Here is a 24,300-nt window from a genome sequence, read left to right on the forward strand (position 1 = left end):
CCATTGAAACCCATCAAATATTGAAAGGACTAGATAGAGTGGATGTGGAGAGGATGTTTCCTAAGGTGGGGGAGTCTAGGACCAGAGGGCAAAAACTCAGAATAGAGGGACGTCCTTTTAGAACAGAGATGAAAAGGAATGTCTTTAGCCAGGGGTAGTGAATCTGTGGAATTCATTGGCACAAACATTGTGGAGGCCAAGTAATTGGAGGATGATAGGTTCTTGTTTAGTGAGGGTGTCAAAAGTTAGGGGAGAAGGCAGGAGAATGGGGTTGAGGGGGATAGTAGATCAACTATGATGGAATGGTGGAGCAGACTCGATGGGCTGAATGGTCTAATTTTGCTCCAATGTTTTATGGTCATAATGTCTATCCATTTGACACTTTTTTACTTAGAAAGATAATATATTACCAGGCCCTTCCAGCCTAATGAACCCTTGTCGTCCATTTAGATCCAGGTGACCAACTGACCCACCACCCGGTACGTCTTTGGAATGTGGGAGGAAACTGGGGAACGCGGTCATGGGCAGAATGTATAAACTTACAGACAGCGGCCCAAATTGAACGTGGGTTGCTGGTGCTGTCTTTGTGTTACGCTAACCGTTAAGTCATAGGCATGCTACGTTGGCGCTGGGAGCATGCTGACACTTGCAGGCTGCCCCCAGCACATCTGCAGACTCTTACATCTGTTGACACATACAACGCATACAACCATATGTGTTGATGGTTCGATGTACCTGTGACAAATAAAACTAACCTTCTAAAAGGGAGTTATAGGAAAGAGAATGGACAGGCTGGATTTTTTCTCACTGGGCTGTAGGAGGCTGAGGAGAGACCTTAGACCAAGGGTTCCTAAACTTTTTTATGCCATGGACCCTTACCATTCCTCCAAGAAGTCCACAAACTTGTCGTAGGGTTTGGAGGCTTGCGTGCCTCAATGACCTGGAGAGTTGTGTTGCCTGGAGTCAGGGCCTTGTGCTTTGGCTCTTGGTTGGGTCGCCTTGACAAACAGGTCGAAGGGTAGAAGCCAGACCAAGAGTGGTTCACCAATCCTCCAGGTTCGTGCGTTCAGCACAGGGCTAACAACCCTGACTGGTCAAAAAAAGTTGTTATGGAAACAGCAATGAAGAATCCTGCATCTGTGTGTGACGGTATTCCTGAGGCTCTACACAGTGAGAACCAAGTGGAAGCTACTTGCATGATGAAGGAAGCCCTGAAGAAGAAATGAGGACCCCAAACCACACCTGGAGCACAACAGAGAAAATGGCCAAGGACAGACAGAGATAGAGAACCTTCATTGCTGCACGAAACGCTGGCGGTGCCATAATCCTTACCATTAACTAAGGGGCCCTTGGACCCCAGGTTCGGAATCCCTACTTTAGGTGGTCAGAATGTTTTCCCAGGGCACAAGAATCTAGAAACAGGGGACACAGGTTGGAGGTGAGATGGGAGAGACTTGTATTTGGAGGTTCAAAGATTCAATGGTTCAATTTAATGTCAGAGAACATATACGGTATACAACCTGAAATCCTTACTCTTCACAGACATCCATGAAACAGAGAGGAAAAAACCCCTAAAGGATGAATGACAGAAAAACATTGAGAACCCCAAGGACATCCCTCCCCCTCCCCCTCCTTGAACAAGCATCATCCTTCCCCCTCCCCAACTTGCTCCAGCAAAAGGACTATGTGTCTCACAAAGAAGATGGTGAATATATCTGGAATGGGCTGCCAGAGGAGGTTGGTAGAGTCAGATACAATTACAACATTTAAAAAGGAAAACAGATAGGAAAAGAATGGGTGGAGACAGGCCTAATGTAGCAAACAGGATTAGCGTGAACAGGCATCATGGACAGGGTCGGCTGTTGTATGATTCTATGGAAATGTAAAATACATTTTTTCATTCCTGACTGACTGAAAATGATCCAAAGCTGCGCTGAACTGGCTGCCCCCAACATAACTCGGTGATCACGTGACAAAAATGACAGGGTAATATTTCAAACTAAGCATCCTTCTCCAGGGTTGAACTCTGGGGGGACGCTGAATTCATAGAATGATACTGTGTAGGAGAAGCCAATTAGACGCAGGAACCTATCAAAACAGAGGCATGCTTATCTCTGAAAACGTTTTGTTACCAGTCAATTACATTAAAACTACAGTCACCTTGATACTGACACGCAGTTGCTCACTTGGGGAGATGCAAGGATGAACCAACAGAATGTGTTGAAGGATTTTACCGATGGCTGAGAGAGCATTACTGTTCAGGAGGCCACACAAAAATTTCAAAGCTCAAAGTAAATTTATTGTCAAAATATGTCATCCATTTTCACAGTAGTCCAAAGAAGTACAATAGAATCAATGAAAAACTACACACAAAGGCAGACATATTGTGCAAGTACTAAAAGAAACAAGTAATAATAATATTAAATAAATAATACTGAGAACAAGTGTTGTAGAACCCTTGAAAATGAGTCGAGAGGTTTGGAGATTTTTCAATGATCATTTCAGTGTTGTGGTGAGTGAAGTTATCCATGCTGGTTTAGGAGGCTTACAGTCAAACGGTGACAACTGTTCCCTCCTGTCTACTTTGAATAGTTCTCCTAGACCCTTTAAAATCTACTTGGATCTTATTAACCTGTTTAAAGAAAACTAACTGAAGGAATGGATTGGATGTATGAGAGTTCAGACTTTTGTGATACAGAATGATCTGTTTATAGAACATTAGAACACTACAGTACAGTTTTCTCAAAAGTTTAAGTTTTTTGAAAAGGTGATAAAGAAGATTGATGAGGGCGGGACAGTACAGCACAGTACAGGCCCTTCGGCCCATGATGTTGTGCTGACTTTTTAACCTAGTCTAAGATCAATCTAACCCTTCCCTCCCACATAGCTCTCAATTTTTCTATCTAAGAGTCTCTTCAATGTCCTTAATGTATCTGCCTCTACCATCATCCCTAATCAGAATCAGGTTTAAATTAAATAAGTAGTGCAAAATAGAAATAAAAATGTATTAAGGTAGTGTTCATGGGTTCAAGGTCCATTCAGAAATCTGACGGCAAAAGGGAAGGAGCTGTTCCTGAATCATTGTGTGTGTGCCTTGAGGCTCCTGTACCTCCTCCCTGGTGGTAGCAATGAGAAGATGGCATGTCCTGGGTGACGGGGCCTTTAATGATAGATACCGCCTTTCTGAGGCAACGCTCCCTGAAGATGTCCGAGACTCCATGGAGACCAGTGCCCATGATGGAGCTGAGTAAGTTTACAATCCTCTGCAGCTTATTTCGATCCTGTGCAGTGACCCCAACCCCAGACCAGATAGTGATGGATCCAGTCAGAATACTCTCCACCGTACATCAGTAGAAATTTGTGAGTGTTTTTGGTGACATACCAAATCTTCTCAAACTCCTGAGGAAATCTAGCTGCTGTTGTGCCTTCTTTGTAGCTGCATCAATATGTTGGGTCCAGGATAGATCCTCAGAGATATTGATGTCCAGGAACTTGAAATTGCTCACTCTGCGTGGCTTCTATGCACCCACTACTCTCTGTATAAAAAACTTACCTTTGACATCTCCCCTAAACTTTCTTCCAATCACCTTAAAATGATGACCCCCTCATATTAGCTCTTTCTGCCCCGGCACGAAGTTGCTGAACTCTTACCTTTAAATTAGTGATCAAACACAGTATGGTGTTAATGGGTTGCTGCTTTTTTAAGGAAAAATGTGCCAAAGGCTGTGTGTTTAAGGCTTTGACTTAAACAATAACAGATCCATAGCTGTATTCAAGCAAGGCACAGAGAGTAAACGTACCAATTAGAGTTGGCTACACATGAATATGATCCTCTAATCCACTGTCCTCCATTTCCTTGTCTAGTTCAGCCAGTTTCCTGTTACTACTTAGGTGTGCCTGAGGGGTCTTGGCACTTCAGTAATGATGGATCATACGCATTAAAATTTCAGCTGGACAGAGAAACATGGTTTGTGATGAATCAGGACATTCAGACAATAACAAACACTAAAAACTTTAATTAAATGTCATTGAGTTTTAGGCAGTCTTACTCAATTCCATTTTTGACACAATGCTTACTTTCTAATAAACGATTGCTGGATAGAATCACAAGTGAAAATCTAGATGAAAATTTTCCTCAACTTAAAATTATTATGTATTTTTGAAATCTGCTGACAGTGTTGCTTCTATAACAATCTTCATAAGACCATAACTCATCCAGACTGCTTTGCCATTCCATTATGGCTGGTTTCAATACTCAAGATTCAAAGATTCAAATTACATTTATTATCAAAGAATGTATAAATTATACAAAACTTGAGATTTGTCTGCTTACAGGCAACCATAAAACAAGAAACCCGAAAGAACCCTGTTAAAAAAAAACCCACCAACTCCCAATGTGCAGAGAGAGAGAGAGAAGAAAAAACACAGATAATGTGAACAATAAAAGCAAGCAACAGCCCTCAGAACCAGATTGAGTCCGTAGACCTGGAGCCGGGAGCAGGCCCATCACCTCGGTCTCAGGTCATCACACAACCGGGACAGATCACTGCGGAACCCGCTGACCCGAAGTGCTCAGCAGCTGGAGCAATCTCACAGCCCCAGCGCCGTGGACAGAGGAATAAACATTGTGGAAGAGCAAGTGGAAAGTGCTGGACCCTCACCTCCAGTCCCGGAACCCCGCCTTTTCAGCCTATCTAGGCCAGTGTTTATACCGTCCCCCGCACTACACACGGCAATACACACTGGGCCTGTACCCCGCCAACCCCATTATCCCTCTCATCCCCATTCTTCTGTCATCTCCCCACAACCTTTGGTGCCCTGACTAATATAGAACCTATCCTCAGCTTTAAATGACTTGGCCTCCATAGCCATCTGTGGCAATAAATTGCAGAGATTCACCAAAGATTCAATGATTCAAAGTGCATTTATTATCAAAGAATGTATACATACACAACCCTCAGATTCGTCTTCCCGCAGACAGCCACAAAACCAAGAAACACCATGGAATCTGTTCAAAAAAAAGTCAAACGTCCAACGTGCAAAAAAAAACAATCATGCAAACAGCAAAAACCAAGTGACTAACACAAAGTAGATTAAATTTCAAACCACAGAGTCCTTCAGATGGTCTAGGAGTATTCAGTTTAGTTCAGTTCAGTTCAATTCATCACCCCCTGGCTAAAGAAATTCCTCCTCACCTCTGTACCAAAGGGGCGGCTTTCTATTCTGAGGCTATGCCCTCTGGTCTCAGACTCCTTACTACAGAATACCTCAATCAGGGTAGAAGTAGGAATAATAAGATTTACTTGGAGAGAGAGTCAGCTGTTGACTCACCTGGAAAGACCCTTCACACTGAGTGGTGATGCGGAAGGAGGTTTTGGGGCAGGTGTGGCCCTTGTCTCACTTGCATGGGTCAGTGCCATGAGGGAGGTTAGTGGGGAGGGATGAATGGAGAAAGGAGTCACATAGAGACGATCCTTGTGGAAATCAGTGGTGGGAGGGAAGGTGGGAAAAATATGCTAGTGCTAGGATTCTTGCAATCTGATTTATTTATTTATTGAGATATGGCATGGAGTAGGGCCTTCTGGACCTTTGAGCACGTCACCCAACAATCCCTGATTTAACCTTATCCTAATCACGGGCCAATTTACAATGACCAATTAACCTACCAACCGGTACGCCTTTGGAGTGTGGGAGGAAACTGGAGCACCTGGAGGAAACCCACATGATCACGGGGAGAATGTACAAAGTCCTTACAGGCAGTGGCAGGCATACTGGATAAATCCATAATAAAAACAATGAAAGACCGCACCAAATGGGGTGTTTAACCAGTGTGTAACACCATGACACAGTCAGGGACCCAGGTTCAATTCTCACTGCTGTCTGTCAGGAGTATGTCTGTGCTCCCCATGACTGGGTTTCTTCCAGAAGCTCCAGTTTGCAACCTCAGATGGTTATGAGGTTAATTGGGCACAATGGTGTAACTGGCAGTGAGGGCACATTGGGCAGGAAGGTCCTGTTACTGAGATGTATCTCCAAAAATCAATGTAACACAGACTCAATGGGCCAACGTGGTCTCCTTCCACCCCATCGAGGTTCCGTGATCCCACTGTCCTCTGCAACGTGCACACAGTCATCTCTGACTTGTCTGTGGTGCCACAAAGTGTGAAAATACAATCAGAAAACAGAAGTGCCTTGGGGCAGAGCCAAGGCTCGGAGCTGTAGACTGCCAGCTCTCAATCTGACACACACCAGCATCTTGACAGTCTCCCCAGAACATTTCCAAGTATCTCAGAGGCGTCATGTTCACTGTGCCATAACAATCCAACAGAGCAAACCTACAGTATTGATTGAGATACGATGCAGGCCCTGCTGACCCTTTGAACCGCACTGCCCAGCAACCTCCGACTTAATCCTACAATGACCATTAACCTACCAACAGGTACATCTTTGGAATGTGGGAGGACACCAGGACACCCAGAGAAGCCCAAGGAAAACGTACAAACTCCTTACAGACTCTGCCATAGTTGGATGCCTCAACAAGGGAGATGAGGCTGAGTACAGGGCTACTGTAGGAACCTTTGTCACATGGTGTGAGCAGAATTATCTGCAGCTTAATGTGAAAAAGACTAAGGAGCTGGTGGTAGACCTGAGGGGAGCTAAGGTACCGGTGACCCCTGTTTCCATCCAGGGGGTCAGTGTGGACATGGTGGAGGATTACAAATACCTGGGGATACGAATTGACAATAAACTGGACTGGTCAAAGAACACTGAGGCTGTCTACAAGAGGGGTCAGAGCCGTCTCTATTTCCTGAGGAGACTGAGGTCCTTTAACATCTGCCGGACGATGCTGAGGATGTTCTACGAGACTGTGGTGGCCAGTGCTATCATGTTTGCTGTCATGTGCTGGGGCAGCAGGCTGAGGGTGGCAGACACCACAGAATCAACAAACTCATTTGTAAGGCCAGTGATGTTGTGGGGATGGAACTGGACTCTCTGTCGGTGGTGTCTGAAAAGAGGATGCTGTCCAAGTTGCATGCCATCTTGGTCAATGTCTCCCGTCCACTACATAATGTACTGGTTGGGCACAGGAGTACATTCAGCCAGAGACTCATTCCACCGAGATGCAACACAGAGCGTCATTGAAGTCATTCCTGCCTGTGGCCATTAAACTTTACAACTCCTCCCTTGGAGTGTCAGACACCCTGAGCCAATAGGCTAGTCCTGGACCAATTTCCTGGCATAATTTACATATTACTATTTAATTATTTATGGTTTTATTACTATTTAATTATTTATGGTGCAACTGTAACGAAAACCAATTTCCCCCGGGATCAATAAAGTATGACTATGACTATGACAGAATATGCAGAGGAACTCACCCAGAGGAAAACATGCAAGCTCCTTACAGACAACAATGGGAATCGAACCTGGGTCGCTGGTATTGTAATGCCATTGTGCTAACCACTACGCTACCGTGCCACCCATGTCCCAACTCCTTCCAGGCAGTGGTGGGAATCGAACTCAGGTCACTGGTGCTGATTGCTCTTCTCATCATCTCTGCTCAGATTCTAACACTCAGCCGCACACAAAGACTCATTTATAGTTGCTGATTAACCTGCCAGTCCGCTTGGACTTTGATTGTGGGAGGGACGAGTGGACAAGGAAGTCACTTAGAGAAGTCCTTACAGAAAGTGGAGGGGGAAAGGAGGGAAAGATGTTCTCTTCTCCTTTGTCCCTTAACTCCCAGTGGAGCATAGGCCATCGATTTGTTATTGAATGTGGGAGGAAACGCAAGCATCTAAAAAAAGCCCATACTGTCATGCAAACTCCACACAGACAGCAACATGGGCTGGGAATAGGACCCAGGTCCCTGGAGTTGGCGGCTCTACTTGCTGCACCATAATAATGTGCTGAAGAAGTCTGTAGTTGATAAAACACTTTTGAAATGTCACCGTGCACTAGAGTCTCCCAAATACGCCAAACCCACAATATCTGTTTTAGTGATGATTTGAAGGCTAAGAAACACACAGCAGATGGACTGTAAATCATTTGGGGTAATGACAATGTAATTTTTCTGACCTTTAACATTGAAACGTTCTCACCAAGAAACAATTAAACACAGTGCTAGATGACACTCCAAACAACATCCAACAGGGTACTTCCTTTGACTTCTATTGTGGACGTTTAGTGAGTAAGTTATGTGACGCTACTCTGTCTAATGATGTTAGAGTTTATATTTTATGCAAGCTTCCATGGTTGAATGTGTTTAGTAAACAGTGGAATGATTTAATGCAAACTTCCCCTCTGGGACTAAAAGTTGGGAAAGCTGGAGATTTTCTATGTTTCAAAGCACACCAGATGGTTTGTGGAAGCAACTGCTGATGAGAAGGAATCCTTTCACCCCCCCTCTCTCACTTGATCCCAATCCCCCTTTTCACTCCTCTTTCTCTCACCCTGCTCCCAATCCCCCTCTCTCTCTGTCTCTTCTCCTTTCTCTTCCCCTCTTTCACCCTGCTCTCTCCTCCTCTCTCTCCCACCACTCTCTCCCCCCTGAGTGGATGATGTTCCTTTAGCGGGGGAGTCTAGGACCAGAGGGCACAACCTCAGAACAGAGAGACGTCCATTTATAACCGAGATGAGAGGAATATCTCTAGCGAGAGGGTGGTGAATCTGTGGAATTCATTGCCACAGGCGGCTGTGGAGGCCGGGTCACTGGGTGTATTTAAAGTGGAGGTTGATAGGTTGTTGATTAGGAAGGGTGTCAAAGGTTACGAGGGGAGAAGGCAGGAGAATGGGGTTGAGAGGGATAGTAAATCAGCCACGCTGGAATGGCTGAACAGACTCAATGTGCTGAATCTAATTCTGCTCCTGTATCTTATGGTCTCCCCCCTCCCTATATATTTACAAATCTCTTCCACCTCTCAATCTTCATGTCACTGAAATGTCCACTATAGTTCATCTCCTATCACTTGCCTTCTGAGTATAACCAAGAAAAATATATTCTGCCTTGTTACCGACAACTATGGCATTGCATGGATTTATAAATGAGATTTGATCTTTCCCGTTGGAAGGATAAGCCTTATAAATCTGTCACATCTTGAGAATGAAGGTCGTTTTATTGTATGAAAAGCTCCTTTGAGCACAAAATCCGATTTGATTTAAGCACTCATGGAAAGATTCCTCTGTGCCGGGCTGTTCTCCAGGTAAGCTCCCCCACTTCATTACTGTACAAAACAATATTTCTCCCGCGCCAAAGATGAGCACTCTGCTCACAGTGATTACTCCTGCTGAATACTGGAGAGTATTGAAGAACCACCCTGTAAATCTTGTCTCCTTCAAAACAAAGCCTTCTGATGTTAGTGATGTTACAGTCATAGAGCACTACCGCACAGGAACAGGCCCTTTGGCTCATTTAGTCCATGCCAAACCCTAGCTCACTCCTGAACCTTAGCCCTTCCATCCATGTGCCTATCCAAACTCCTCTTAAATGTTTGCAATCAAACCCACATCCATCACTTCCTCTGGCAGCTCATTCCACACTTGCACCCCGCCCCCCATGTTCTCCTTAAATATTTAACCTTTTACCCTTAACCTATGACCTCTAGTTCTAGTCTCACTCAACCTCAGTGGAAAAAGCCTTCTTGTATTTACCCTGTCTATATCCCTCATAATTTTGTATAACCCTATCAAATCTCCTCTCAATCTTCTACCCTTCAGGGAATAGAATGTCCCAACTATACATCCTTTCACGATAACTCAAATCCTGGTTACATCCTTGTAAATGTTCTCTGTACTCTTTCAATCTTATTTACATCTTTCCTGTAAGAAGGTGACCAGAACTACACACAGTACTCCAAATTAGTCCTCATAATGTCTTATACAACTTCAATATAACCTGCACTCCATACTCTGATTTATGAAGGCCAATGTGCCTTATCTACCTGAGATGCCACTTTCAAGGTGTTATGGAATTGTATTCCCAGATCGTTTTGTTACACTGCACTCCTCAATGCCCTTCCATTCTCTGTGTAAATCTTACCCTGATTGTCTTCCCAAAGTGCATACCTCTCACTTGTCTGCATTAATTTCCATCAGCCAGCTTTCAGCCCATTTTTCCAGTTGGTCCAGATCCTACTGTAAGTCTTCCTCACTTTCCACTAGACTCCTAGTCTTGGTGTCTTCCGCAAATTTGCTGATGCAGTTAATCACATCATTATCCAGATCATTAATATAGATGACAGACAACAATGGACTCTGCACTAATCCCTGTGGCACATCACTCATCACATTCCTCTAACTGGAGAGGCAACTATCTACTATCTCTCTCTGGCTTCTTCCTCTAAACCAGGGGTTCCCAACCTTTTTTATACCGTGGACCCTTACCATTAACTGACATGTCCGTGGACCTCAGGTTGGAAACCCCTGCTCCACGCCAAAGTTGAATCCAATTTACTACCTCATCTGAATGCCAAACAAATGAACCTTCTTGACCAACCTCCTGTGCTGGCCTTTGCTAATGTTAGCGCAAACTTTGTCAAGGGTCTTGCGGGTGTCGGTGAAGCCAGCTAAAGGACAGTTGGACAGCTACATGGTTCAGAAAGATTTAGAAGGATAAGGACCAAACATTGGCAAATGGGATTAGCTTGGTTAGTATGGACCAGCTGGGCCACAGAGCTTGTCTCTGTGCCGTACGTCTTTCTGACTTCGTGAGCACACGGCAGTCCAGTTGAACACGCAGCCTATCTCCATTTTGGCTGTGATTAGACCACGTTGGGCCGAAAGGCATTAATTATGGTGAAAGGCAGATGGGGACATGACTGCTACCAGAGGTAAGGTCTGGTTAGAGTCAAATTATCTCATTGTTTTGAGTTCCTGACATGTAGTCACACGTCTGATTCTACCCACAGTCTCCTGCACATATATAACTTATCCCATGGCCATTCCCAACACCATTGTTCTGCCCTCTTCAAACTTGCTTCTCAGTCGCTATCTGTCTCCTCCTTCTCTCCCCCTTCCTCTCTGACACCCATCCCCCCCCCCCAGCCTATCTCTGGCTCAGCAATCCTCACCTGCTCTGTTCCACCCACCTCTCCCTACACTCTATTCTCCCTCGCCCTGCTGTCCTCTTCCCATTCCCCCTTCTCCCTCTCACAGCCTCCCCCTCTCCTCTTCCTCCCCCTTGCCCCTCTCCTCTTCCTCCCCTACTCACTCCCTCTTTTCCACCCCTCCTCCTTGGTCCCTCCTCAGACTTCTCCCTCACCACTCCCCTCCATCTCTCCCTTCCCCTCCATTGCACCCACCTGCACTCCTCTCCCTAAGCCCCAAATTCTGTTCCCCATATCCTGGTCGTCTTCACCCCATCCCTCTTCTTCCCCCACCTCCCCTATCCCCTTCCACCTCCCCTTCCCTCTTTCCCACCCCTACCGCACCCGTCTTTTCTAGCCCCCTCTCACCCTTCCCTCCAACTCCCTAAGCCCCGTTTCCCTCTCTCGCCCCATTCCCAATTCATCTCTCCCTCTTCCACCAACTCCCTCCTACTGTCCAAGTCCCCTCTTCTCCCCAGCCGGCACAGGGGTCTACACAGTGCGGGAGAGATCGAGCCAGCTCCGAGGCTTCGGGACTGACCTCGGTCTTTGCCGCGAAACAATTTGAGTCGCGCCATCTTATTTATTTGCCAAATAGCCAGGATTTTGTAAAAAAGGACATGCAGCTCTAAGGAATGTTTGAACTTGAGCACGGGAGACGAGCTTGCTAAACTAATCACCCCGTGGAAGAGCAGGAAATGATGCCATCTGCAAATATATTCTTCTTTCGGGTGGACTGAGGATTGATTTACTCGGTGCTGAGGTTCCCTCAGCCGGGTTGTATAAGCAGCGGTTTACGGGTTACAGAGATCCTCTCCCTCCCCCCCCAGCACCACCTCCACAGGAGGAGGGATTGTCCCGTGTGTAAAATATCTGCTTATCGGCAGCCCCGAGGTTCTCGGCGTCTGGAGCGACACGTTTACGGCTGCCCAGTTGGACTTTTCGCTGTGAATTGGCCGGCAGCCCAGCCGCCCAGCCGCCCGCTCGCCGCTGATTGATGGCAGCCGGCCTCTGAGCCTCGGGAAAAGGGGGCTGAGCTTCTACTGACCCACCTCCTGGACTTTAACCTCCTCCCTCCATCAATCTCAGGGTCCTTCCTACCCCCTTCCCTCCTATTGCCCCGTTATTCTTGGACGGCAGCCCCCCTCTCGCTCCATTTCGCTCCCTCCTCCGGTGCTGATGGCTCTCCGCCGCCTCGCTTTCCTGCTCCTGGCTCTCCAGCGCCCGGTGCTCGGCTTCGATTACGGAGACAACCTCTACGAGTATTTCCCGGACCAAGAGGACCCGGCAGAAGTGGACTATAAAGACCCCTGCAAAGCCGGTGAGCTAAAAGCGGGGACGGGAGATGGAAACAGATTGCGGGTTAGAAGAAAGTGAGATTCGCCAACTGGATGTGGGTCGCCGGGGAGTTGGGGGAGGCGGTGGGCGGTTGTAGCTGGATGCAAACTTGAGGAAAGTTTTTAAAAAAAACTGGACGGGGAGCCGAGGGCGGCGGGGGGAAATGTTCCTGACTGTTTGGACATGGATGTTCCGTCCCGATTTGAAGTGCGAGCGATAAGCCGGGAGGATCACCGACCCGCCGGGCTCGGGGTTCCCCGCGGAAGTGTCACTTTCCTCCGGAGCGCGCAAACTTTCCGCCGCACTTGGGACTGGTTGTGTTCGCGGGGAGTGGAGGCAGAAGACGCGGGAATTGGGAGCGGGGAGCGGAGGGAGAGAGACAGGCAGCCGGATAGAAGGGAAAGGCGGCGGGCTGGACAGGAAATAAAGGGCTCCAGGGAGGAGAGAGAGAGAGTGACAGGAGTGAGGGGAATAGGGTGGGCGAGTGAGGAGGGAGGACAGGGGTGGGGAAGGGAGTGACAGGAAGAAGGGGGAGTCACAGGGGAGAGGAGTGAACAGAGGGCGAGTGAGGAGGGGGGTGCCGGAGAGAAGGGACGAGAAGAGAGTGGGTAGAGAGAGAGAGAAAGGAGAGTGACAGGAGAAAGAGAGTGAGGAGAGGGGGCAGATTGTGAGGGAATGAGGAGAGAAGGGGCAGAGAGGGAGAGACGGGAGAAAGTGAAACCCACAGAGGAGGGGAAAGCGGATGGAGAGTATGACAAGAGGGAGGGAGGGGACACGGGAACTGGAAAAGAGGGAGAGAAGGCAGGGTTAGAAAGAGAATGGAGAATGTGAAGGGTGGGAGAAATGGGAGTTAAGTGGAAGGGGTTGATGGTGATAGAAACATAGAAGACATGGAATGCAAGAGGGGGAATAGAGAGAGAACGGGAGGGAGGGTGGGGACTACAAACCTGAGATGGACAGAAGCAACAGCAAGGAAGAAGACACTGGAGATGGAAACAGAAGGAGGAGAGAGATAATTCGTGGGAAAGTGTGACAAGGGAGAGAGAGAAAATGACAGGAGAGGGAAAGATGTGCCAAATCTACACAAACTTCCAAGAAAGTGACAGTGAAGAAGCAACATGTTGGCAGGGCATATTAAGTATTGTTGGAGCTGGACTGATTTGCATCGAACACATCTCTGACTTGTGCCCTCTCCATCGATAGGCTTGAGTTGTACTGAGTTTGAGCAAGCTGCCTCACCTTTGCTTTGTTGTTGTGGCTACCGTGTTCATGTCCTGAGCTCCTTGAGTTTGTGTTGGGGGAAGGTAAAGATATTTAAGGTCAGTGTTTCCAGTTTCTGGTGTTGGAAATGTTCCTGTCTCATGCTTGTGCAGTCCACTAGTATTTCTCATGATGGCAGTGTAGATCACAACACGATGGAAGGTGCTGTCAGTGTCACCCCATTGTAGGAGAGACGGGAACACGGGAGAGGCAGGGGGACAGGGTCAGGTAAGATGGAAATGGAGAGAGGGAGAATGTTCCTGTCCTCCCCATCTCTCTCCCTTTCTCTGTTCCTGTCTCTCCTCTCTCCCTCTCTATGTTCCTATCTCACCTCTCTCTGTCCCTCTCTCTGTTCCTGTCTACCCCGTGCTCTCTCCCTTTCTCTGATCCCATCTCCCTGTCTCGCTTCCTCTCCATTTCTATCTCTCCTGTCACTTTCCCCAAATCTGTTCCCGTTCTCATCTCCACTGTCACTCTCCTCTCTCCATTCCCTTCTCCCCTGTCTCACTTTCACTCTCCATTACCATCTCCCCGTCACTCTCCCTCTGTCCATTCCCAACCCCCCGTCACTCTCCCTCTGTCCGTTCCCATCCCCCCGTCACTCTCCCTCTGTCCGTTCCCTTCCCCGTCACTCTCCCTCTGTCCGTTCCCTCCCCCCCGTCGCTCTCCCTCTGTCCGTTCCCTCCCCCCCGTCGCTCTCCCTCTGTCCGTTCCCGTCCCCCCCGTCGCTCTCCCTCTGTCCGTTCCCGTCCCCCCCGTCGCTCCCCCTCTGTCCGTTCCCGTCCCCCCCGTCGCTCCCCCTCTGTCCGTTCCCGTCCCCCCCGTCGCTCTCCCTCTGTCCGTTCCCGTCCCCCCCGTCGCTCTCCCTCTGTCCGTTCCCGTCCCCCCCGTCGCTCTCCCTCTGTCCGTTCCCGTCCCCCCGTCGCTCTCCCTCTGTCCGTTCCCGTCCCTCCGTCACTCTCCCTCTGTCCGTTCCCGACCCCCGTCACTCTCCCTCTGTCTGTTCCCGTCCCCCCGTCACTCTCCCTCTGTCCATTCCCTGTCAGAGTTAGTGAGTGATGGGGAGATGGGAATGGAGAGAAGGAGGAGAATGAGAATTGAAAGAATGAAGGAATAAAGAGAGAGAGTATGAAGGTATAAATAGGGAGACAGGGCAGCCAAGGGTAGTTGGATGACAGAAAATTAAGAAATTGTAAATATACCCGGGAATAGAAGAAGTTGGACAAATAAATGGATGTGACAAAAAGCGAGTGATTTGCGGAGTGGGAAGATAGGAATGGAGGTCAAAACAGTTTGCTCGTGATGGAGTCCGCAGGCTCCAAAAGTGTCAACAGTAATCTGCACACTGAGTCAACTACATCTGCCAGTGGAAAACAGGACAGCAGTCAGCATCTGTCTGCGTGCATCCCTTCTCGCCCCAGCCAAGTATTTTATGTGCACCATTTCTGATCTTGCTTTAGGGTTCTATTATTTAGTCATAAAATTACCAAGCAACTATTAAAATGTTTTTTCTGAGTGCTAGGTTGTAAGGAAAAGGGTGAGGAATGCGTTCTAGATCTGTTTAGTGCCCTGAAACAGTTCTCTGCTCAGAATAGTGATATTCCTATCATCTCATAAGTTACTAAGTGCAGTAGTTCTATAGGTGTTAGATTGATTTTAGTTGCTGCTCATTATGCCACTGGCGTTTAGGGTAGCAATGAAGGTCCTCCATTTCTCTCTGTCCTTGACCATATACTGTCACACGTAGATATAGAAGTATTCTTCATTGCTGTATCTGTAACAATTTTATTCGACCAGTCAGGATTGTTAGTTCTGAGCTGAACACCCAAACCAGGAGCTCCATCGGACGGCGCTTAGTCTGGCCTCTAACCTCTGTCTTGTTTGGCATGGGTGCCCTGACCAATAGTCAGAGCGTAAAGCCCTGATTCCAGCCAACATCGCTCTCCGGGTCATTGAGGCACGCAAGCCTCCAAACCCGATGACAAGGTTGTGGTTCTTTTGGAGGTAGATTGATCTTGCAGCACTCGGCACAACATAGTGGAACCTTGGTCCCAAGCCCAGCGGCAAAAGGAGGAGAGTTGGACATGGGGCTAGCAACCCCATCACATAAAAACCCAGAGCTACAGAAGCTCCAAAGACCTCGTCCTTGGGAGAGGAAGGACCTTCAATTAGAAGGCATATAGATAGGCTACACTTGGATTTGGAAGACTGTCTGAGGTCAGAGGACTCCGGAATGCTGCTGTTGGTGGCCTATGTCCCAGTAGTGGATACGAATTTGAGGGGAAGAAGAACGTAGTGGGATAAGGGCCAGTACTGTTCTGTGGTGTTCCATGTAACCGACAATGAATGAGAATACTGGACAACCAATGTTTTTTTCAAAAGTGTTGCTTCCTCGGACTTTTTTTTGTTAATGATAGACCGCTTGAAGCTGAACACAAATATAAATTCAGACTACTTGAATCACGTAGGAATTTGGAGAAACAAGAAATTAACTGTTATTGAGTATAGATTATGAGGACACGCAGTCCTCTTTTATTGTCATTTAGTAATGCATGCATTAAGAAATGATACAATGTTTTTCCAGAATGATATCACAGAAACACAAGACAAACCAAGACTAAAAAAACTGACAAAAACCACATAATTATAACATTATAGTTACAACAGTGCAAAGCAATACCGTAATTGATAAGAACAGATCATGGGCACGGTAAAAGTCTCAAAGTCTCTCGAAAGTCCCATCATCTCACGCAGACGGTGAACCTCCAGCGCCGCAAACTTGCCGATGCAGCATCCTGGAAGCATCCGACCACAGTCCAACTCCGAGTCCGTCCGAAAACTCCGAGCCTCTGACCAGCTCTCCGACACCGAGCACCGAGCATCATCTCTGCCGAGCACTTCGACCCCAGCCCCGGCAACAGGCAATAGGCAAAGCCGAGGATTTGGGGCCTTCCCCTCCGGAGATTCTCAATCACACAGTAGCAGCGGCCGCGAAGCGGGCATTTCAGAAGTTACTCCAGATGTTCCTCTGCACTTCTCACGGCTGTCTCCATCAAATCAGGATTGTGCACGGCCTCTAGTTAACACATACGATATTCATTCGGAATGGCCGCACGCACTGCAATATAATACATTTAATTGCATAATGATGCTGATGCTTTGCGATAGTTCAACTAAAAATGTTTCTTTTGTATTCAGTGTCTAAGGCCCCTCGCCTAAGTGTCCAACAATAACCAGCCAGATTTGATAGATTCCAGTTGACTTTCGCCATGACTGCAATGTCCTGGTGAAACCTTTCACTGGGTTCGTTGCTGACGCGCCAAGATTTGCAGGGAAATGGGAGTGCTGAAAATGAATCTTTAGTGACATGTTGCACTTCATGGTTTTGTATGCTTGAAGCATGGGCTAAACTAGGTGAGGGTAGCTGGAGGGTCTCACACCCCCGTGAGACAGGGACCTGCCTGTCCTAGCATGCAGTCAGCTTCGACGGACTGGGCGAACGAGATCTACAGGGAGATCCACGGCCTGCAAGGCTCGGTGGAAAGGGAAGGAGATGACAAGGCACAGAAGATGTCATGGTCATCCAGTACAACCAAGGAAGACCCCAGTTTGTGACGCTCGTTCATATCACTACTGGACCGGGACTTCCGAGGTTAAGAGAGTGGAACTGCCCAGAGTAACGGCTTTTCCACTTTAAGAACTCTGCCGCACAGGTTTCCAGTCATCGTTGGATACAATGGGGTAGAAACTGTTTTTCAAAAGTAAAGTGTGTGTCTTCAGGTTCCTGGAGCCCCTCCTTGATGGTAGTAATAAGAGAGCACATCCTGGTTGATAGGGGGTTGGGTGTCCTTAATGAGAGATGCTGCTTTTTTGACGCATTGCCTTTGAAGATGTCCTTGATGGTGCGGAGGCTGGTGCCCAAGATGGAGTGGCTGAGTTTGCAAGTCTCTGCAGCTTTTTCCAATCCCATGAGTTGGCCTCTCCATACCAGACAGTGATGCAACCAGGTAGAATGCATTCCAAGGTACATCTGTAGAAACTTGCAGGTCTTTGGTGACATAAGATTGGAATATGTAGAATTCATGGTGGGAAGAGTTAAGAAACTGCAAGGGGTAAAAAGACCCTGGTGGGAGTTGTATATGGGCCTTTTAACAGTAGTCAGCAAGTGGGATATAAATTTCTGCAGGTAATAGAAAAAGAATATAGTAAGAGCAATGTTACGATAGTCATGGGGGGTTTCAATATGCAGGTCAATTGGGGAAAATCAGGTTGGTGCTGGATCCCAAGAGAGGGGATTGTAGAATGCCTATGAGATGGCATTTTAGAGCAGCTTTTGGTTGAGCCCGTTCGGGAAAGGCAGTCCTGGATTGGGTGTTGTGTAATGAACTGGATTTGATTAGAGAGCTATCAAATCGCTGGCAGGTGGTAAGTGTGGGCTCCCTCACCTCTGCCTCTCTGCCCCTCAACACAGGGCTGTGTCCTAAGCCCCCTCCTTTACTCTCTGTATACCCATGACTATGTTGCCACCCACAGCTCCAATTTGCTGATCAAATTTGCCTACACTGATTGGCCTTATCTCAAATAATAATGAGGCAGCCTACAGAGAAGTCATCACCCTGACACAGTGATGTCAAGAAAATAACCTTTCTCTCAATGTCACAAAAACAAAAGAGCTGGTTGTGGACTACAGGAGGGATCGAGACAGGATAACCCCTATTGACATCAACGGATCTGGGGTTGAGACGGTAAACAGCTTTAAGTTCCTCGGCATAAACATCACCAAGTATCTCACGTGGGCGGTACATTCCAGCTGTGTGGTGGAAAAAGCACGATAGTGCCTCTTTCACCTCAGACAGTTGAAGAAGTTTGGTATGGGCCCCCAAATCCTAAGGACTTTCTACAGGGGCACAATTGAGAGCATCTTGCCTGGCTGTATCACTGCCTGGTATGGGAACTGTACCTCCCTCAATTGCAGGACTCTGCAGAGAGTGGTGCGGACAGCCCAGTACATCTGTAGATGTGAACTTCCCACTATTCAGGACATTTACAGAGACAGGTGTGTAAAAAGGGCCTGAAGGATCATTGGGGACCCAAGTCACCACAAACTATTCCAGCTGCTACCATCTGGGAAAAGGTACAGCAGCATAAAAGCCAGGACCAACAGGCTCCAGGACAGCTTCTTCCACCAGGCCATCAGACTGATTAATTCATGCTGACACAAATGTATTTCTATGTTATATTGACTGTCCTGTTGTACATACTATTTATTATAAATTACTATAAATTGCAAATTGCACATTTAGACGGAGATGTAACATAAAAACTTTTACTCATGTATATGAAGGATGTAAGTAACAAAGTCGAATTCAATTAAATTAAGGTAAAGGAACCCTTGGGAGGCTGTGATACAATAGAATTCACGCTGCAGTTTGAAAGGGAGAAGTTATAATCAGATGTATCAGTATTACAGTGGAGTAAATCTGGGCCGTACCCTCCAAATATCCGGACCTGCCTCTCGGTTTTTTTGCACTACCTTACTTTCCCTTTTCTATTTTCTATTTATGATTTATAATTTAAGTTTTTAATATTTACTATCGATTTGTACTCCAGGGAGCGCGAAGCACAGAATAAAATATCGTTGTGATGATTGTACGCTCTAGTACCAATTGTTTGGCGACAATAAAGTAAAGTAAGTAAATGGAATGACAGAGCATGAGAGAGGAGCTGGCCAGAGCTGAGTGGGAAGGAACACCAGCAGGGATGACGACAGAACACCAATGGCTGAAGTTTCTGTGGCAATACAGAAGGTGCAGAATAGATACATCCCAAAGATGAAGAAGTCGCCAAAAGGGAGGATGAGGCAACTGTGGCTGGCAAGGGAAGTCAAAGGCAGCATAAAGGGAAATGAGGGGGGATATAATAGAGTTAGGGGATTGGAAGCTTTTAAGAACCAACAGAAGACAACTTTTTAAAAAAAAAGAGAGAGAAGAAATATGAAGGTGGGGCACTGACCCACTAAGTTCATCCAGCACTTTGTGTGCATTGCTCTGAATTTTCCAGCATCTGCAGAATCGCTTGTGTTTAAAGTTTAATGGAGAACTGTTGACTGTAAATACTAATTTGTTATTTGTTTTGATATTATGTCTACCTGAAAATCGACACTATCTAATCGTTTAAGTGTACGATTCTGACGTTGGTATGTCTGCAAGATACTTTGTCTACAGAAAATATAAAGTTCTTTTCCTGAGGGAGTTAACATACAGTCGACATGCAAGACATCTGGCCTATTCTTGCTCTGTCTTGTTCTTTGATTCTGAAGGCAATACCTTGAAGTACATTTGTGTGTGAATGTGAATGGCTGAATCATCGGTCTTCTGCGTCTGGGTACAAGTGGGGGGAGGGAAGCTTTAAGAACAGAAGGGAGCTTTTATTTTCATTGCATGGGATAAATTATTTTAAAATTAGCTAAGGTTTGTTCTGAATCTTGGATTTTAAGTGGTTTGGTATAGTATGAGCATTAGGAATAGCTTCCAAATCCATCTCTTGAGAATCTTGCCTGATGGCATCAATTACTCGAACTTCTGGTCATCTCCTCCCTCTCCCTTCTCTCTTTTCCCATTCTGGTTCCCCACTCACCCTTTCTCTTCTCACCCATCCTTCACCTCCCTCTGGTTCCCCTTCTCCGTCCCTTTCGCCCATGGTCCACAGACCTCTCCTATCAGATCGCTCGTCCTTCAGCCTCCCTTCCTGTACTCCCTCCCTTCCGGCCCTTAGAGAATCCACCAGCTTAGCCCCTAGCCAGGATTACTTACAATGTCCAATGAACCTACCAACTGGTACATCTTGGACTGTGGGAGGAAACTGGGGCACCCGGAGGAGACCCACACTGTCATGGGGAGAATGTACAAATTCTTTTCAAGGCAGCGGTGTGAATTGAACCTGGTTCGCTGGTAGCGTAAAGCGTTGTGATAACCAGTATGCTACCATGCTGCATTGTGACTTGTAGTTTAGAGAGGGAAGTGTTACAGTGCACCCAGCACAAGATTGTATAGTATTAAATATGTAGTAGGGTAATTTTAGATAACACCTGTTCTAGACTGAAGGGTCATTCTTAGACTAATAATACTGTGGCATTGAGGGAATGAGTGAGTGAAGCAGAGGAGAGTCAGTTTTGGGGTCTGTGCACCTAAACCGCGAGTGGGGTTTGATCAACCCAAGCGCTGGGCTGATTTGGAAAGGTTGGGTACGGGCTGAGCCATGGCTGTGGTGTCCAGGCCCAGAGCGTATCGATGCGATGGGGCTCGGGTCCTAGTGTGAGCAACGATCTGACGATTTAAACGCCAGACCAGATGAAAAGGCCAGGTGCTGGGACTGGAGGTGGTATACTCAATAAATCTATAGAACAATAACCATACCAGAGTCAATGAATAATCATAGTCATAGTCATACTTTATTGATCCCAGGGGAATTTGGTTTTCGTTACAGTTGCACCATAAATAATTAAATAGTAATAAAATCATAAATATTTAAATAGTAATACGTAAATTATGTCAGGAAATAAGTCCAGGACCAGCCTATTGGCTCAGGGTGTCTGACCCTCCAAGGGAGGAGTCGTAAAGTTTGATGGCCACAGGCAGGAATGACTTCCTATGATGCTCTGTGTTGCATCTCGGTAGAATGAGTCTCTGACTGAGTGTACTCCTGTGTCCACCATTATGTAGTGGATGGGAGACATTGACCAAGATGGCATGCAACTTGGACAACATCCTCTTTTCAGACACCTCCGTCAGAGAGTCCAGTTCCATCCCCACAACATCACTGGCCTTACAAATGAGTTTGTTGCTTCTGTTGGTGTCTGCTACCCTCAGCCTGCTGCCCCAGCGCACAACAGCAAACATGATCGCACTGGCCACCACAGACTCGTAGAACATCCTCAGTATTATCCGGCAGATGTTAAAGGACCTCAGTCTCCTCAGGAAATAGAGACAGCTCTGACCCTTCTTGTAGAGAGCCTCAGTGTTCTTTGACCAGTCCAGTTTATTGTCAATTCGTATCCCCAGGTATTTGTAATCCTCCACCATGTCCACACTATGACTGCCCAACTAGTACATTCAACATGAGTACAGAAGACAATAAACTGCAAATACAATAAAAAAGAAAGAAAATAATAAATAAATAAATAAATAGATAAGCAATAGTGAAGTTGAGTGAAGTTATCCCCTTTGGTTCAAGGGGCCTAATGGTTGTAGGGTAATAACTGTTCCTGAACCTGGTGCTGTGGGACCTGATGGTTGAGGGGTAATAACTGTTCCTGAACCTGGTGGTGTGGGACCTGATGGTTGAGGGGTAATAACTGTTCCTGAACCTGGTGGTGTGGGACCTGATGGTTGAGAGGTAATAACTGTTCCTGAACCTGGTGGTGTGGGACCTGATGGTTGTATGGTAATAACTGTTCCTGAACCTGGTGGTGTGGGACCTGATGGTTGAGGGGTAATAGCTGTTCCTGAACCTGGTGGTGTGGGACCTGATGGTTGAGGGGTAATAACTGTTCCTGAGCCTGGTGATGTGGGACCTGATGGTTGAAGGGTAATAACTGTTCCTGAACCTGGTGGTGTGGGACCTGATGGTTGAGGGGTAATAACTGTTCCTGAACCTGGTGGTGTGGGACCTGATGGTTGAGGGGTAATAACTGTTCCTGAACCTGGTGGTGTGGGACCTGATGGTTGAGGGGTAATAACTGTTCCTGAACCTGGTGGTGTGGGACCTGATGGTTGTATGGTAATAACTGTTCCTGAACCTGGTGGTGGGGGACCTGATGGTTGAGGGGTAATAACTGTTCCTGAACCTGGTGGTGTGGGACCTGATGGTTGATGAGTAATAACTGTTCCTGAACCTGGTGGTGGAGGTCCTGAGGCTCCTGTACCACCTTCTTCCAGAGGACAGCAGCAAGAAGAATTTCTATGCAACTGGGAATAAGCATGTCAATCTGATTTGCAAAGCTGTCAAATACCTTCATCGATGACACCTTGTGTTCACTGTTAACATCATCAACTTCCTGTAATCTTTCCTCATGAGTGCTTGAGGCATCCTTCCTCTCTGCTGGTTGTCAAACACCTCTCATCTTTGATTCAATTTCCAATTCAGAAACCTTGTCATATATTGAAGATTGACGTTCAATGTGGCAATCTCTCACCGTCACAGGTTAGATGTCTCAGTTAGATGTCTCAGGGTAGATCTAAAAGATGTTCTGGTGCTGTTCCAAAGTTCAAAAGGTTCAAAGTACATTGATTATCAAAGTATGTATACATTATACAACCTTGAGATTTGTCTGCTTACAGGCAGCCACAAAACAAAGAAACCCAAAAAAAATTTAAAAAAAGACTGTCAAACACCCAATGTGCAGAGAGAAAGAAAAGCAATTTCTGCAAAAAATAAAAGTAAGCAATTAACATTCAGAACTGAAGTGAGTCCGCGGACACGAAGCCTGGAGTAGGCTACAGTCTTGGCCTCAGTTCGGTGCAGAGCCGAGTAAATATCGCCGAGTAAACATCGCCGAGCCCTCAGACGTGGAGCCTAGAGCAGGCTACAGACTCGGTCTCAGTTGAGCACAGAGTGAAGTAAACATTGTGGAACAATGAGTAGAAATTGCCTCTGGTCCTGACACTCTGTCTATTTGGGGGAAGACCAAGATGAATCCTTCTAATTCGTCAGGTGAGTCAGCATCTATAGAGAGGAATATACAAGCAATGTTTTGGGTCATCATCGTTTATCCTTCTCTGTAGATGCTGCCTGACTGCTGAGTGTTCTGTGCATGTGTTGCTCTGGATTTCCAGCATCTGCAGAAGCAAGTGCCTGTAGCATTTTGCTGTAGTCTGTGGGAATGATTTACAAGCCGGGTGAAACCAGCCATTATAAATACTCTTCAGAGATTGTCTGCCTGGCGTCACTGGTCACATAACCAGGACGTGATATGCACCAGCTGCTCATACGACCATCCACCACCTGCTCCCATGGCTTTGGGGGGGCTAAGCAGATGCTACACCTTGCCCAAGGGTGACCGGCTAGCTAGTAGAGGGAAGGAGAGCCTTACACCTCCTTTGGTAGAAACACATCTCCACCCTGCCACCCCAAATTAAATCATTACCACTGTGAGTTTCAGCGGCATTGGATTAATTCTGGTTCACTGAGTGATTTGTATCCCAGTCTTGTCTGCTTTTACTTAAGTATGGGGTGGGGAAGGTACATTGAATACCTTGGTGAAAACAAAAGTTGAGAACAAAGTTCTGAATTTCGGTATTCGTCATAAAACAAATTTGTAAAGGATTGGATGCAAGTCTGTGTGGTCCCCATCTGGAAGAGAAACAGTAGATTTCCAAACCCACAGGAGTGGATAACATAAGACATGGGAGCAGAGCCAGGCCATTCAGCCCATTGACTGCTTGCCCATTCCATCATGGCTGATTTATTTTCCCTCTCAACCCCATTCTCCTGCCTTTTTCCCCGTAACCTTTGACGTTTTCACTAATAATCTATCGACCTCACTTTGAATATACCCAATGACTTAGCCTCTGCAGCTGTCTGTGGCGATGAACTCGACTGATTTACCACCCTCTGACTA

The 24,300-nt window shown here is 46.7% G+C and overlaps 1 protein-coding gene across 1 annotated transcript in view; it reads left to right on the forward strand.

Annotated features, from left to right (window-relative positions):
• The first annotated feature begins 11,817 nt into the window (after positions 1–11,817).
• LOC140201937 (bone morphogenetic protein 1-like) overlaps positions 11,818–24,300 on the forward strand; it is a 284,119-nt gene continuing 271,636 nt past the window's right edge. The window contains exon 1 of the mRNA XM_072266778.1: positions 11,818–12,405. Coding sequence (XP_072122879.1) covers positions 12,264–12,405 — 142 coding nt within the window. The 5' untranslated portion in view covers positions 11,818–12,263. The remainder of the gene's footprint in view (positions 12,406–24,300) is intronic.

The sequence above is a fragment of the Mobula birostris genome, chromosome 8, assembly GCF_030028105.1.
Source record: "Mobula birostris isolate sMobBir1 chromosome 8, sMobBir1.hap1, whole genome shotgun sequence".
NCBI classification, from domain to species: Eukaryota; Metazoa; Chordata; class Chondrichthyes; order Myliobatiformes; family Myliobatidae; genus Mobula; species Mobula birostris.